The sequence below is a fragment of the Neopsephotus bourkii genome, unplaced genomic scaffold (assembly GCF_033783945.1).
Source record: "Neopsephotus bourkii isolate Nb327-2 ecotype Australia unplaced genomic scaffold, CSIRO-AGI_Nbou_v1 NB_1250, whole genome shotgun sequence".
In the NCBI taxonomy this organism is placed as follows: domain Eukaryota; kingdom Metazoa; phylum Chordata; class Aves; order Psittaciformes; family Psittacidae; genus Neopsephotus; species Neopsephotus bourkii.
Window position 1 is genome coordinate 3,464,860 of NW_026901735.1, and position 15,516 is coordinate 3,480,375.

Below are 15,516 nucleotides of genomic sequence, written 5' to 3' on the forward strand. Positions count from 1 at the left end.
GCATTCTTCGCAGTTTTCACCCCAGAAGCCCAAAGCATTTATGGTCACTGTAATTTAAATCTCTTTGTTACAGTCTTCAGAATCTCCTGAAAGTAGAAAATAAAGCTAATGGAAAACACAAATGTTTTATAGATTATATGCATGTCTTTAAGAGGTAGTAGCCAGCTAAGCAGAAGGTAAGGGAAAAAAACAGAGATCAAAATCTAGGTCAGAACAAATGCTGGACAAGAGCCCACGCTGTCAAGTCCCAGGCCTCCCACAAGAGAAAGAACAAAGAGGGGAGGGGGGGAAAGGAAATCATTTTCTCTTTCTAAAGGAGGAATAATGGCCTTTTCAAACATCCCATATTATGGAAAAAAGAGACATTTTGGAACTACTCGTGCTCCATCCCGTCTGTTTCTAGGACAACTATTATTAGCCACTGATTTTACAGACGTGTTGTGTCACTGGCTTGTGCTTGCCTTGCCCTGCCTGTCCGTCAGCCCCAGCCTCCCCTCTGCCTCGCTGCTCACACAGCTCATCTCACCTGCTCCAGAAGTCCAATCCCTATGGTCTGCTCATTCCCAATAGAACCAAAACACCCCCTTCCCTTTCCTCCAGAGCAGCCGGACTCTGGTGTTCCCACCCATGGGTGGTCACCAGCAGCAGGACCAGTTTGCATTCCATATCCTCCTCTCCCTCTCTCATTTTTTAATCATCCATGAGCACAACAGCCCTGGAATCAGATACAAGGCATTTAGGCCCTGCAGATCTCATAGCAGTTAACCACATTGAAAAGGAAAGGGTGAGTTTAAGGCTACAGCCCACAGGAAGGCTGTCAAGACCCATCAGTCACTGTGGGGAAGGATGCAGGTTACCAGTGTAAGGAAAGGCAAAGCTCAGCTGCCAGCCCAGCCTCTGCCATGCCCGCTGCTGCCTATGGTTGACAGCACCATTGCATGCAAGCACTGGCCTTTCAGGTGAGAAGACAGCAGCCCCAGCCATTTCAGACTGAGGTTAATGCTTCACTGAAGTCATGGCCTTAGGCTATGATTTTCAAAAGCAGCAGCATTACTTTAAAAGCTTCACTTTCAGAAGTAACTTAAGCACTTAAATGGTAAGTCTTATTGGCTTACAGGGAGGTTTACACCCTTAACTGCCTGAAGTTACCCTTGAAATAGGCTCTAGGCTCCAGTCATTTCACTGCTTGTCTGATAGAGGCACCAGATCTTCAGGACAGGGATTGCTCTCTCAGTCCATGAGGCTGGGTTTTTACATCCACCTTTGGGGGCCAGCATGTTCAAAGCAATAGCTGGCCTTTTTATTGTGGGGCTGACACTGCATTCCTCGTGGAGTTAAAGCTCCCTTTACTTCTAATAAGACTATAAAAGCCAAATCATTCCCCATGGGATATTTCATTTGAGATTCACAAAATATCAGTATGTATGAAGCCGGCCACAACACAATCATAAGAACATACCAATAGTGCAGTTCCCACTCTTTGATCCTGGTGCTTTAATGATTAAATAGTGCTAAAGTACGGGAAAAACACCTCACTTGAGGCCATTTAAAGCTTCTCTATGTATAGATACAAACCCATGACTCACAGAAAAGCAAGACCAAGGGAGTGAGATTAAAGCAGAAACCTCTGTTCACATGCAGATGTTTGCCCAACAGGACAACTGGGAGAATCTGTGGGGCTTTAGGGACCGTTTCCATTCAAGTGCCAGGTTTTCCAGCCCATGACTTGCACTGCAAGAAAGGTTAACTGTTAATTCATCCCTTAGAAAGACACACACATGTTTAAGGAGGCGTGAGTTTAAAGAAGCATCACATCCTATGGCAATTTGAGGAAAGTAATCCTCGCCTCGAGTGTTTTGAAGAGAAGCCATTTCCCCCTTCTGCTATCGCAGCTGCATGTTTAAATGCTTCCAAATACGCTCCAGGGTGTAAGCCCCACTGCCACCGGTGCTCAGGACAAAGCACAATGTGGGAGGGAAAGCTTTTCCTTGCTTCATCCTGCAGAGTTTACATGTACCACCCTCAAAATCTGGTGCTGATCTTACAGCACTCACTCCCATCCTTCTTGTTTGGCCAACAGCGTACGCCTGTGCACACAAATATTCAGGGATGCAGAAGAGGACAAGGAGGCTGAATCTAATCAGGAATGGTTTATGTGCCCCCTCAGCCAAAACCAACTGTAGTGCGGACAGTCCAGAACCAAACCTGACCATACCCGGTGTTCTATGGGCCTGAGCCCACCAGCTGAGGGCTTGGGACAGGGCAGTGCCTCCAGGCTGAACATCCACCAATGCCTGCTACTGTGAGCAGTCACAGCTTCCTGGAGAGGGAATTGTGTGCAGGGGCTGTACACGGCCCAGTAAACACTGAGACTCTTCCAAAATAAAGCAATACAGAGCTCTTCCCTTAGCCTGGTTCCAGGAGTGCTGCAAACACCCTCTGATCTATGTCAGGTTTGTACACATGGAGAACGCTGCTTGCAACGCGCAAGTGGGGTTCACTGTTTCAGGGGCAAATTTCAGGAAAGGCTTGTTTGGGGTCTCCTTTCTATATGGGAAATTGAAAAGGAAGCAATTGACTTTGTCAGGTTAAAGCATTAAAGAGCATTTGACATTACTCCAATAACGATTTGGATACTTTGCACCCCCATTACCTGTGACTGCAGCCAGGCTATGGGACCTCAGGCACCATCCATTATGGCACAGGGTGAAGCCCAGCATCATAGGTACAGTGTTATCTGGGCTCACTTTTGAATCTAACTGATACACAACTGAATGCTGTGAGGCTTCCAGGGAATATTTTTTTCTTTTATATATTCTATTCCAGAAACACATCCACAATAGCAAAATCCTGGTCTTCTGGATGGGGAAGAAAGCAAACACCGGTGTAGGTGACTTTCTCTAGGGACAGAAAGGCACAGCAATCCCAGTTTTCACATCCAGTTTGCCAGTGATTCTAGGATTTGTTTTTCCATACCTTCAATGTTTCCATCCGCAGCATGGGTGTGGGATAACCCTTAATTGATTTGCTTTGAGATCATCACATCAAAGATGCCCTTGAAGTACAGATCATTAGTGCTGTATTGGCAGTAAGCAGATGTTCACATTAACAGGGCTACTGGAAGTGCTTTTGGTGGAAGCCAAAAGGCAGAAGCATTGGCTGGACTTTGCATTCATTACAAAAACTGAGCCCAGGTCCAGTAAGAGGGCAGCTAAAGCTTGGAGGTGAATCACAGCCATGGTTAGGTAACCCAGGGGCAAGGCCAACTGTATCATTATACATCCGCATCACATGAAACAGGAAAATTGTTTTATGGTTCTGACATCCAAAACCACTTGGCTTTAGATGAATTCCACACAAGCCCCAAATTGAATCAAAATCTGAGGTAGGGATACAGAATTCATAGGCTGGGTAATGACAGATCTCTGCTCCCAGAGCTTTGATCCTAGCCCAGTTAATGCTGAAGGGAAAGGCTGATATAAATAGCATTAGTTAGGAAATAAGAACTCCAGCTAGGAGGATTTCGGAGCATGCAGCTTTAGTTGTGCTTGTGAATCCTGAGGCCAAGTCACTGATCTCAGTTAAGCAGGGTCATTGCTCGGATCCTGAATTCCCACATGAACAAGCATGTCAGACACTAGGCTGGTGCCTGTTCATACACAGAAATATGGGGATAAGAAAGGCTACATCCATCTGCTTGTGTGTATCTGGCTGTCTCTAACCATCCTTTTCCTCTCCTCCCTCAATTCCGTCTTGGACTAAAGATGTTATCCCTCCAAACAACCTGTCAAGAACCAGTCTACTTCTAGGTAAGATTTCAGCTTGGATGATGAAAATGTCAGCATTTTCTAAACACAAGAGAAAGAAAGATGCTTTAAAAGTCTAGGAATAAATCTGTGAAGTTCCTTATTATTATGTGCACAACAGCAGCTGCTAGAGCTCCCAAGCTTGCATGGAAATTGCAGGATGGAAAATGCAGTGCACAGATGAATAAGGAGCTGTCCTGCACTGCAAACTAAGCAAAGCAAACAAGCCAAGGGAGAGTGGAGGGAGACATGAACTCATGCACAACATCAGCTTTAGTATCTCCCTCATCCCAGACAAGGAGCTCTGTCACTCACCAAAGAAACTACAGAAGAAACCATCACCTCCAAGCCTGATTAGCTCCTTACAAAAGCAGACGATGCCTGTACAGAGCAGACACACCTATTACACTGGAGGAGGAGAGCAGTGATGAGGGACACCCACAAAGGTGAGTGGCAGCAGAGGGACATGCAGGGTGTGCTCACCTTGTCCTGGCACGTCATGGCCGCTCGCCATCATCTGGAGAAGCCACCAGCTTGATCCACTTTCAGCTCTTGTGGCTACAAGGAACTGATCAGGCAATGCCTCTTGGCCAAGAGTTGACCTTTGGAGTAAGGCTGCACATGGATCCCAGCATCAGCTCCATTGCTTATCCCACGGACTTCCAAGCCACCCATTCCCATCTGCCCTCGGTAGCTCCTTCATTGACTGCGATCTGAGCTTTGGATCTGGTGTGAAACCTGGATTCTTGGAAAATTCCTCATTCTTCTGGATTCCAAAGAGGAAACCTCTGCAGGTCTGGGAGTCAATACTGGAAAGTGGCCACTGCGAATATGCCCTAGAAATAGTTAGCAGTGCATACAGAACTGGAGTAAACAGAGGCAACGCTTCTTAATTCAGCTCTGAGCTCTGTTTACCCCTTAGGGTACCCAGTAATGTTTCCTTCCAGGGGTAACTACTAGGAGATATCCACACATCTGCCTGGCCTGCAAGGATGTCAGGAGGAAAGCTCTCAACAAAGAGCAGTATCTTACATCACACCCTAAATGCAGGAAGCCTCAGGGCTTTGGCATACCTTTGTGAGGAGCAAATTCCTGAGCTGAGGGCTCTCTCTGTGCAGGAACACCCTATCCTCCAGCACCAACACATTTATCCACAGCCCCATCAGCCAGAGCTTCCCACCACCCACCATTCCTGAGCGATGGAGTGAATTCTGTTTATACCCAGATACTCCACTGGCAACCAACTAATAGCTTCAGTACAGCCCAGCAGCCAAAGCAAGGAGTTGGATGCAAAGAGCCATTTGTGGCTGTGTCACAGTGACACATTTCCCAGTGCTGTAGCTCCACATCACTCTCTCTGTATATATAAAGCAAAGAGGAAGAAAAGAAGTTATTGCATACTTAGCACATTTGTGAGCTGCTTTGACACTTTGAAAGCCTGGATCCACTTAGCATTTTCCTTGTCATAACTTAATATGGGATCTGCTGATATTTCCAGACACAAAATCCAAACACTGAATCTTTAGCTCAGTTTCGCAGTTCTGGTGTTCCAGATTCCAGGTGTTCTTAGGGATTTCCTTGTTACAATTTCCTTTTTTCACCCTGGTTATCTTCAAGAGGCTTATCAGAACAATCCAGACTGGTTTTGTAAATTCAAGTTTATATTGATGGCCTAGTGTGAGGTGTCCCTGCCCATGGCAGGGGGTTGGAACTGGATGATTTTCAGGTCCTTTCCAATCCAAACCATTCTGTGACTCTATGATTCAAGACAGCTTTTCAGCTGGACACAATTTTTAGAAGGGGGGATTCCATTTTTATTCCATTTTTTTAGGCTTGTTCCAAGAAGGAAGCCAACCCCTGCCCTATTGTGGATGGTTGGAGGAGAAAAATAGGTATTTCTCTAAATGGATGTGTACCAAGACGTGTGCTGCAGAACCAGGCTTATTTTGTCTAGCAGGAGGCTCTGTATTGTCTGAAAGAAACAGAAGGAAAGCCCTCCAAGCTCACCAAGGACAAAACCAGACCCGCGGCTGTTCAGCTCCTAGGGGGACCTGATGCTGGAAAGACACTCATCAGTTACCAGAGGAGTGGAAGGTTGGCAGAAGATACCCAAGAAACCCAGCTGGAAAAGCAAGGGGTGAATGTGAAACGCTCCTGCCCTGTCACACCAGCGAGAGCCCCTTCTCTGTTTGGAAGCCCCATGTGCAGATGCTGGCAGGAGCAGTGTATTCCGTTTGGGATGTAGCAGGCAGACTGGTTGGGTGGCTCTCATTTGCTTTGCCCTGGCTCCACATGCCAGGTGCTGCCCCTCATAACCCTAATCTGTCTCCATGGTGTGGTGCCCCATCCTGCCTTCCTGCACGGCAGCACAAGCAGCTTCCGGGTTTCCATTATGATCAAGAGAAGAAAGATGAATTTATGGCCGCAGGTAAGGATTAGAGGTTGGTGTCTGTGTCCTATTTCGGGCTGTTGGGCAAATTGTTTAAACTTTCCATACTTCCTTATCAAGAAACACATTTGGAGGTGAGGAAATCATCACACTTCCTTGGGTTAAATATCTGTTAATTCTTTGTGAGATGCAAAGGGATTAAAATCCCACACAAACGCCTGCAGATGCTTTTCACTGGTTTCTATACCAAGAGGATCCCATTGAGATGCAAATATCGGGTCCTTCCCAATTAAACAAGGTGCTTGTTCCTGTACCTCGGATAACCTAAGCTAAAGGAAGTGGGATAGTCTCCATGGAAATAACCATCCTATTCAAAACTCTGTTAAAACTAATACCTTTCAGTGCACCTGGGAAGGAATTGTTGATTGCAAAGCACCTGTGTAACATGAAGCCAGAGGGAAGTGCCTCTCCACAAGCACGTTTCTGTGCTGTCTTAAGGTCTCAGGAGTGATCAAGGGGAACCAGCATGGCCATAAACTGCTCTAAGCTGGCAGGGGAGCTGGAGGACCCCAAGCACCAGAGGTGAAGGGAGCAGTGACAGCTATCATAGCTCTCTCAGTGGTAGAAGCTAATCCTGTTCAAAGTGCTTCATCCCTGGACGTGGCAGAGATGCAGGCTGGAGCCTGCCTGCAGGAACCCTGAGATAGGAAGGAAAAAAGCTGTTTTCTGTCTCCTGTCATTGAAGCTGTGTCAGAGAAATGGATTTGCCTGGGTGTTTATCTCGAACACAAAGCCAATTCATGGATGTGTCTCTGCTGAGCCCATTTTAGCCCATTTAAAGAGTCCAGCCAACAAAATCACTGTAGGTTCAACTTACTCCTGGAAGAGCACGTGGGGCACTGACCACAGCATCTCAAAGGGAAGTCACCGCTGCTGTGCAAAACCTGTGCTGGCTGGTCCCAACCAATGTCCCGCTTCAGCTGCAGAAAATTGCCATCTAAAGGTGCAAATAGAACAAACAATGCACAGTTGTAGTTTATTTAATGAAGGGGGCTAATTTCCCTCCATTGTCTGTTAAGGCATCACGCAGGTGTTCCATTTCAGAGCATATTACTAAGTGGTGCTCTAAGCCTAAAAGCTAATTTTTAACTTAATAATGACCTGTGATTACTGCCTTGTGAATCAGAACCTATGATACTTAAAATAATTAGCACCAAAGCCTAACTTGTAGCTTGCTAAATTCATTATCAGCCATAAACCATCAGCCTTGAACTGAACCTTAAATCGAGTGTTGGCATGGGCTCCCCCCACCTGTAGAGGCAGTATTTTAATGTATTTAATCTGGAAATGGAGCTAAAGATTTGGTCACCATCCTTTCCTTAAAGGAAGAAGCTGTGGTATTAGCACAAAATGCAGTTTGATTAATAACCACAAGCTGTTTTATGTGATCCCTGTGGTGTTTGGAACACACGTTCCCCCAGCCTGGAGAACTGCTGCCGGAATTACTGCGCTGACCCAAACCCATGGCCAGTGAAGCCTGTTAACATCTTAGTGGTCATTTAGGTGTCCCTGCCCATGGCAGGGGGTTGGAACTAGAGATCTTAAGGTCCTTTCCAATCCAAACCATTCTGTGATTCTATGATCTCTGGGGGCTTCAGAGGGTGACAGCAAGCAATCTGGCTTAAGCAAAGCAAGCTTGGGTAAGTCTTGACACAGGAGGTTCCTCAATGGCTCTTCACCCCAAGAGGTTATCCTTGTATATTTTATACCCCTTCTTGACAGTCAGCCTTTCCACCAAGATGAAGACTCAGCTGCCCTGTCTCTGGAAAGATGATTGTTTCTCACAAGGTGACTGATCACCCCACCTGAGCTGGCAAATCAAGGCATAAGAACAGATGCTTGGAGCCCTGCTTTCACAGGGGCTGTTATCTCAGATCACTAGCCCTTCTCTAATATCTACAGGAGAAACATAAACCTTTCTCAAAACACAGTCAACAGCAAGGAAGCAGAGATAAGGGCTTTGAAGTGTAGCTCTTCCTCTGGGGTAAAGAGGTGGAATCACAGGAGGTGCCTATTTAATGGCCAGTAATTTTGGCCATGAAAGTGGGATGACTTGGAGGAGGTCAGGAGCCCTTGGCTCCTTTGCTGGTGTTCCCTAGGGACCCTTCAGCTTGGCCATAACCGTCTCATTTTGTGGCTAACACATCTGCCGTTAATAGCTGCACATCTCATTTGATGCTCAGCATCTACCACCACTATGGAGGGATTCAAAGGCCTTGCCCTACCCCTGACAATCAGATGCATCCATACCTGCAACGTCAGCTGGGAGCCAGAGAACAAACCAGAGGTGAAGGCTGCCCTAAACTGTCAGGAATCACTTATCCTACATGTGTGCCGTGGAGCAGGACAACCAGAACACCAGTCCCTGTGTAAAGTACTTCATGTGTTACCAACACATAGGATAGCTTTTGTAACATCTCTTAAGTCCAAGCTGAGACCTGAAGCTCAGTCTGCACTCGAACCTTCTCCAGGTGCTCAGATTTCCTGATGTAGATCTGCCTGACACAACAACAACAACAACAAAGGCCTGAAAACATGCTGTTGATTTGGAGAATTCCCTCCTCACAGCCAGGAAAGCTCAGAGGATGCAGAGCTGTTAGTGCCTTCTCACCAGCTTTCCCACCCACAGAATGAATAGCAAAAACCAGTTGGCTTTGGGGTATAAACCAAAGCAGAAACAGTGAAGGGAAACCTACCCAGTACCCACAAAGAGTGTGGCTAAAGAACTGTGATGCTTCTGAATATTTGACTTGCTATTCTCCCACAGAAAATCAGAGGGAGGCCAAAGACTAAACATTAAATTGCTTTTAAAAATCCTACTTTAGGCCTTTTAGCCAATTTTGGAGATTTTTAACATTTTGTCTGAATGCAATTAAAGAAATATCCTCAGTCTCAGCCATATTGGAAGTAAGATGTCCTAAATGGCCTCTTTTCCTTACTTGTCCCAGCTGCCACACTATCACAGCCCAACGTGAATGAGTCAAGGCTCTCTTAAGACCAGTTCTATAGAATGGTTTGGCTTGAAAGGGACCTTAAAACTCATCCAGTTCCAACTGCTGCCACATGGGAGTTTTTCCTTAAGGAAAAAGATCTCCTGCATTGAGAAAGTTAGAAAATACATTTGGTGACTTAATAAAGACCCTGTAGATCATTCCCAGCTTTGTTAGGGCACAGCATTGCCACAGGAGGCTCTGGCTGTGCTGTAAAAGGCTCTCTAAGCTCACTTGTGGTCATGAAAGATCCCAGAGGAGGTTTTATATGATTACGAGCATCTCAGTCAATAGTCACCCTGGACTATTAGAACTTTATTTTGTTTCTATTATTAATGACATTCTTCGCTATCCTCTAACTGTGCTGGGAGAGGGGTTTTGCAACCTCATAAAAACCCTACAATAAAAATAAAGCCCTCTGCTGTTATTCAAACAAAGTAAAGTGGCTCTGATAAGTTTTCATCTATTTCCTCTTTCCTTATGGTTTGGGGCTTTTTCAATAGTTTATACTCTTTTGCCAGCAAGAAGAAAGAGCATGGGCTGGGGAGGGAGGAATGAGAGTCACTCTTTAACCTTGTTTTAACAGAATATGAAAACACTTTCGTGGAGATGGGCAGAAAACTGTCTGCTTTCCCAGTTTTATTCTCCTGTAGCTTCACACTTAGCTAAAAAGGTCCCTCATTAAACCCTGCTGCTTGTCTCCTAAGGCTGAGAAGTAACACGGACACCATGCGGGCTGACAGGGCCAGCATAACTCACTGATAGCCCTGTATCGCTGAAGAGCTGCAGTGCTGCTTTACGGGCAGCAGCTGCTAGACAGGCACTTCTCTGCTGGCCCAAACCTTCCTTGGTGTTATGGGATTGTGGAAGCCGAAATCTGTGCCTGCATCTGGGCTTTGTCCTCACATCTGGGCTGATGTGAGATGAAAGATTCTGCTAGGTTTGATGCCCTGATGAACATGAAAATGAGACAAAGGCTGGTGACAACCTTTGTATGGTCCTGTCCTTTCTGTTTTTAAATACTGAATCATAGAATCACAGAATGGTTTGGGTTGGAAAGGAACTGAAGATCATCCAGTTCCAACCCCCTGCCATGGGCAGGGACACCTCACACTAAACCATGCCACCCAAGGCTCTGTCCAACCTGGCCTTGAACACTGTCAGGGATGGAGCATTCACAACCTCCCTGGGCAACCCATTCCAGTGCCTCACCACCCTAACAGGAAAGAATTTCCTCCTTATATCCAGCCTGAACTTCCCCTGTTTCAGTTTTAACCCATTACCCCTTGTCCTGCCACTGCAGTCCCTAATGAAGAGTCCCTCCCCAGCATCCCTATAGGTCCCCTTCAGGTACTGGCAATTCAGTTACTGTAGCCATTTGGTCTGATTTGTTCAAGTTCAGTTTGTTCATCAGTTTAGACAAATGGGCAGACCCACTGGCAATGTCCAGGACTCTCAGCTCAGACCTCCTGTAACAGATCTGACTGCTCCAAGGTTTCCTTCCCTCCAGACCTACCTTCTGCAAAGCCTCTTGGCCAAGCAGGTCCTCCACCTTCCTCACTACCAGGTGGAGTTCAGAGCACCTCACCTGCCCTTACAAGTCAGCAGCAGTAACTCTGCAGCTCCCTGCAGGGCTCCAAAACCTCCTGCGAGGGTGGAGCAGGAACAGACTCCGCAGTTCCCCTGCCAGCTATCAGGAGAGAGGTGCAGCACAATGGATGATGGGGTCAGGCAGCCGTGCATGGGGAGGGAGATGGATGCTCAGAGGAAGACAGGGGAAAGGAAAGGGAGAGGAGGGAAAGGAAAGGATAGAAACACACAAAGAGAAAAACTGGGGTGGGAAATGGGAAACCTAATGACTGGAGCGTGGTGCAGGGTTTCACAGGGATGGTGCATGCAGAAGAGGAGTAAATATGCTATGAAGACAGCATGAGAGCTGCATTACAGAGAAAATAAAGACAGGATCTGCAGTTCACCTGCAAGGAGGAAGGTGCACAGGTGCTGTGGCGGCCTATGTGAAAGAATGAACCTGGCTCTGAAGCATTTGGCATTGACTCTTCTCTATCTCCACAAGTGGATTTCCAGTCTTCCTATAGAAATCTTTGCATCCTCTACACACAAAGCCACACCATGAGTTACATGCAGGACTCCTTGACAGTCACACCGTTTATAATCTCACTCCCTTTCCTCCCAGCAATGTGAGGTAACCAAAATGTCACTTACTGCATCTTCAGAGGAATTTACTCAGCACGAAATGAAACTCATTCAGCAGAAATACAAGTTTCCATCACAGAGAGGAGCTGCCCATGGAGACCTCTTTGTGCAGAGTTTTGTTTTCTGGGCACCAGGAGAAATGGGCTGGGGTCTGTGGAGGAGAAATTACTCTGTAAGTGTTAATGTCTCATTGCTAATCTTCATCTTCCAACTCATCTCTGGGTAGCAGTCTGTGGGAGAAACTGAAACACAGGGCAAAGCCTTATGTATAAGTAAATAACATCAACAACTGAGGCTTTTATACGATATCTGGCATTGGCCAGCAGTGAAGGATTTCAGTGCAGCCACAAACCTGTTGTTCCACCTCCCTTGTCTGCACTAACACACACACAGGCTTCAGTGGCTGACTTCTACAGGTCAGCCCATGCTTTCCCCCCATCACCTGTGTCCTGCAACATCGCTGCATGGCTTTTGAGTCTAATCCCAGTGCATGGTGGCTCTCAGCTGCTGTTTGAAGGAGGAGGAGGACCAGGCTGCAGCTCTCTAGGCTACACCTCCCTCCCAAGACTGCCTTAAAGCACTTTGGCAGCCTCCTCATTTAACCCACCAGCACTAGAGGGACCTTCACAACGCCTGGAGCACAGGTCCTCAGGAAGTGTGAGCTGCTGCCACCTTGCTGAAGAGCTGTTTGGATGGCTCTGTGCCACAGTCCTGCATTGCTAATTCACAAGGGAACCTGTCCATAGCTTTCCACTGCACAACACAGCCAACCTTCGGACCAAAACTGAACCAGAGCTGTTTAATCAGAGCAGTGCCCTCCAGTTCCCACGTCAAGGAGCTGAGCCAGATCTACATCTGAACTCTGCGGCTTGGGCCCGTTCTTAGCTCTGATGCTCGGCAGGCTGAAGGGACTTGGGAGGTTTCTCCATCTTGCTTATAAGCATCCATCAAAACAACTGTAAATGAGTTATGCTTCAAGTATGCAAGAACTTGCTTCTCCATGCCAAAAAACGATTAGTGTTCTCAGGCTTCCAGCAATGCAAAGCAGAGTCTGAAATGTCCTGATGAGAGATAGATACATTTCCTCTTAGACAATTAATATTAGGGGTGGGTTTTATTGCTATTCTTTTTTATGTTGTTAACATCCTGCCCTCTTTCCTGGTTCCTCCCAAAGCGCTACAATGCAATTTGCAAAACTCCCCTTTGTAAGATGTAAACATTTACTAAACATTGTCTTTCCACTTTGTATTATGACAAAAGAATAGAAGGCAAGATGTTAAATGTATTTCTGTATTTGCATCTGAAAGCCCCAGGCCTTCCTGAACATACTTGTAGATAACCTCCATTGTTTCCAGCAATGTTACCTTTTCTGTAGATCATCATCTCCATGACAATCCAAAGGCGAGGTCTTTGCCGAAACACCGAGCAGGACCCAGTTATTACCCAGTGCCTTACAAATGTATTAATGCCACATGGTGATCGTCTGTGTTGTTCCACCTCATTATTTAATACTGAGACATACCCAGCCTGGCTCACAAACTCATCGCTGGGCATCTGAAAATGAGTGGCTTGTTCTCCAACGCAATTACAGCTAAACCAGAGGTTGGCAGCAAAGCCTTTGAGTGGTTTAGAGTGATCCAGCTGCCTTTGTGGGGTGGCCAGGCTGCATCAGCTCTTAAGGGGCTGCAGAACAAACTCACCCAGTGCCCAAGCAGCCTGGGAGGGCAGCAAGAGCTGGCGAACCCCAAGTTCAGCAAGCTGAAAACTCTCCTGAGTTTTCTCTGGAGCCAGAAATGCCTGGAAACACTTCAATCAGCTCCCTCACGTCTCCACTAGATAGAAGAAATCCAGTGGCTTCATCAACCCTGCCTTTGCCAAAAGCCTTCGTAATGAAAACAAGACCTTAAACCTAGTTTTGACAAAGTGCGGAGTACCCAAAGCTGCCTTTCCCAGCCTTCTCGATGAACACCTCGCTGTGGCTCCGAGCAGACCATGGCCCCTTGAGCAGCACAAAGCAGCTGACCCACACTGGTCTTCAGTCTTCTTTTCTCTCCTTTTCTGTTTGCTTCTCTCTCTGACTGCTATAAACACCGTCCTATATTCCACAGCTCGTGAGAGACGGCATTGCAGTCATTGACGCTGTAACCCTCTCCAAGGGCTTAAAATAAAATTAGCTTTCAGAATCACATTTCATACCATAAGCACACACTTTCTTTTCCCCTTTGTTCCCCATTATTTTGTGCATGTGTGTGCACATGCATTTGTAGTGCGAGGTGTCCCTGCCCATGGCAGGGGGGTTGGAACTGGATGATCTTAAGGTCCTTTCCAACCCTAACTATTCTATTCCATGATTTGGTCACGAGTAAAGAGCATACTTTACCCCATTACACATACACACATTCTTCAAGCATAATTAGTTGGAAAATCTCCAGTTTAAAATTCCTACTAAATAAGTAAACATCACTTAAAGAAGAACCTCTTGGTGTTACTCAGTGCTTTTCTTCATATAATATGAAAATCCAAGACAGGAGGGTGTAAGAAGAGATGCTCAGACTGAGTCCCTAGTACAGGTGTGACTTCGGGATATGGATTTCCAAACCTGGTTGTTTTCTGGAGCTATAGGAGCAGTTTCAGAGCAAACCTGCTCAAACCCTTCCCCAACCACAACCGCAGGGACCATCTCCATGACACCTTTTGGAGGGCGGTGGGGCTGTTTGTTTTCAATAGCCTGCTAACCTCATCTGCTGCTGCAGACAAAGCCTTGGGGCCAACCCTGCAAACACCTCGGGTATTGTTCAGAGCAGCCCTCTTGCACCTGCCAGGATATTTGTAAGATCAGAGAGGCAGATCCACCTCCTGCAACCTCTTCGCCTTCCTGGAAGCTCCCCCCGAAGAGCTGGCTGGGGAGGATTAGGCTCTTGCTTTGGACGCTGATTATGTGATCTCTGCTTCTTTCAGTCTTGCCAGCCAGGGCTTACCTCCAGATGAGTATTTCAGCACGTGCTTAACCTTAAGCAATGAGATACTCGTGCTTATAGTTAAGTATAGGCTTAAAAATGTTGTTGGAAGCAAATCACAAGCACATTCTTACATATTTCTCTGGGCTGGGCCTAACCATAGTTCTCCTGTTAAAACAGTTGGGGTTTTTTTTGTCCTCCAAACACTTATCCCATCACTGTAATTTCCCTCTTCAAATTCCCTCTCCAACTGCTTCATTCCAGTGAAACCAAGGGGAAATGACATTTTCTTCAATGGCAAGTAAATCATAATTGACAACAAACCATTAGATTATGCACGAACTTGCAGGAAGAGGGAATATCTTTTACTTGGATCAGCTAACCCAAGCTAACTGTACAGATGGGTCTGTCCCATATCTGGCTCTCCCTAAATAAAGCATTGCCTCTCATGTAACGTGTATTCTCACAGTGCTGCATTACTCCAATACCCACACTTGTGCTTTGCTGAGGTTTTATGGGGCTGAGGGAAGCTGCCTGCTCTGTTAAGCATCTAGGAACACAGAAGGAATGCAGCGTATTGCTCCTGCTGCATAAGGCTGCCTAGCAGAGAGTTAATATCATTGCACATGAGCCATTTCACCTACAGCAAGAAGTGAAAGCATGCGACTACACCCAACAAATGATCACAGAGCACCCTGCAGGGAATTTGCTTCCATTTCAAAGGGAGAGATCAAAACCCACAAAGAGGGGAAAGAAGGGGAGGGGGGGAAGAAGGAAAGAAAAGAAAGAAGGAAAGATGCTCCCAGCCTGTGCATGAGATCAATGTTGGGCCCAACCTCAGAAGTTTTCTGAGAGGAAGGGAATGATACGGACAGAAGAATCACAGCACACCTCAGTGCCTCGTTATTTATGGGCTGAGGGTTTGATCCTACACACCAAAATAAATGGGAGGTTTGCCACCGACTTCAATGGAAGCAGAAACAAGTCCCATCACCTTGAGGTTTATTGGCTGTCTGCAGAAGGTTCTAAAATGGATATAGAAATTAAGCAGGATAATTTGACAGTTTAATGGTGACGTGGTGGTTTTTTTACATTAAAAG

The 15,516-nt window shown here is 46.3% G+C and overlaps 1 protein-coding gene across 2 annotated transcripts in view; it reads right to left on the minus strand.

The window, feature by feature from the left end:
• BMP2 (bone morphogenetic protein 2) overlaps positions 1-15,516 on the minus strand; it is a 105,716-nt gene that overhangs the window by 24,922 nt on the left and 65,278 nt on the right. Inside the window, exon 4 of one of the 2 annotated variants that reach the window (XM_061364817.1) lies at positions 11,490-11,701. The exons of the other annotated variant lie outside the window; for it this stretch is intronic. Coding sequence (XP_061220801.1) covers positions 11,653-11,701 — 49 coding nt within the window. The 3' untranslated portion in view covers positions 11,490-11,652. Of the gene's footprint in view, positions 1-11,489; positions 11,702-15,516 lie in introns of those variants that run through there. 2 annotated transcript variants of the gene reach the window in all.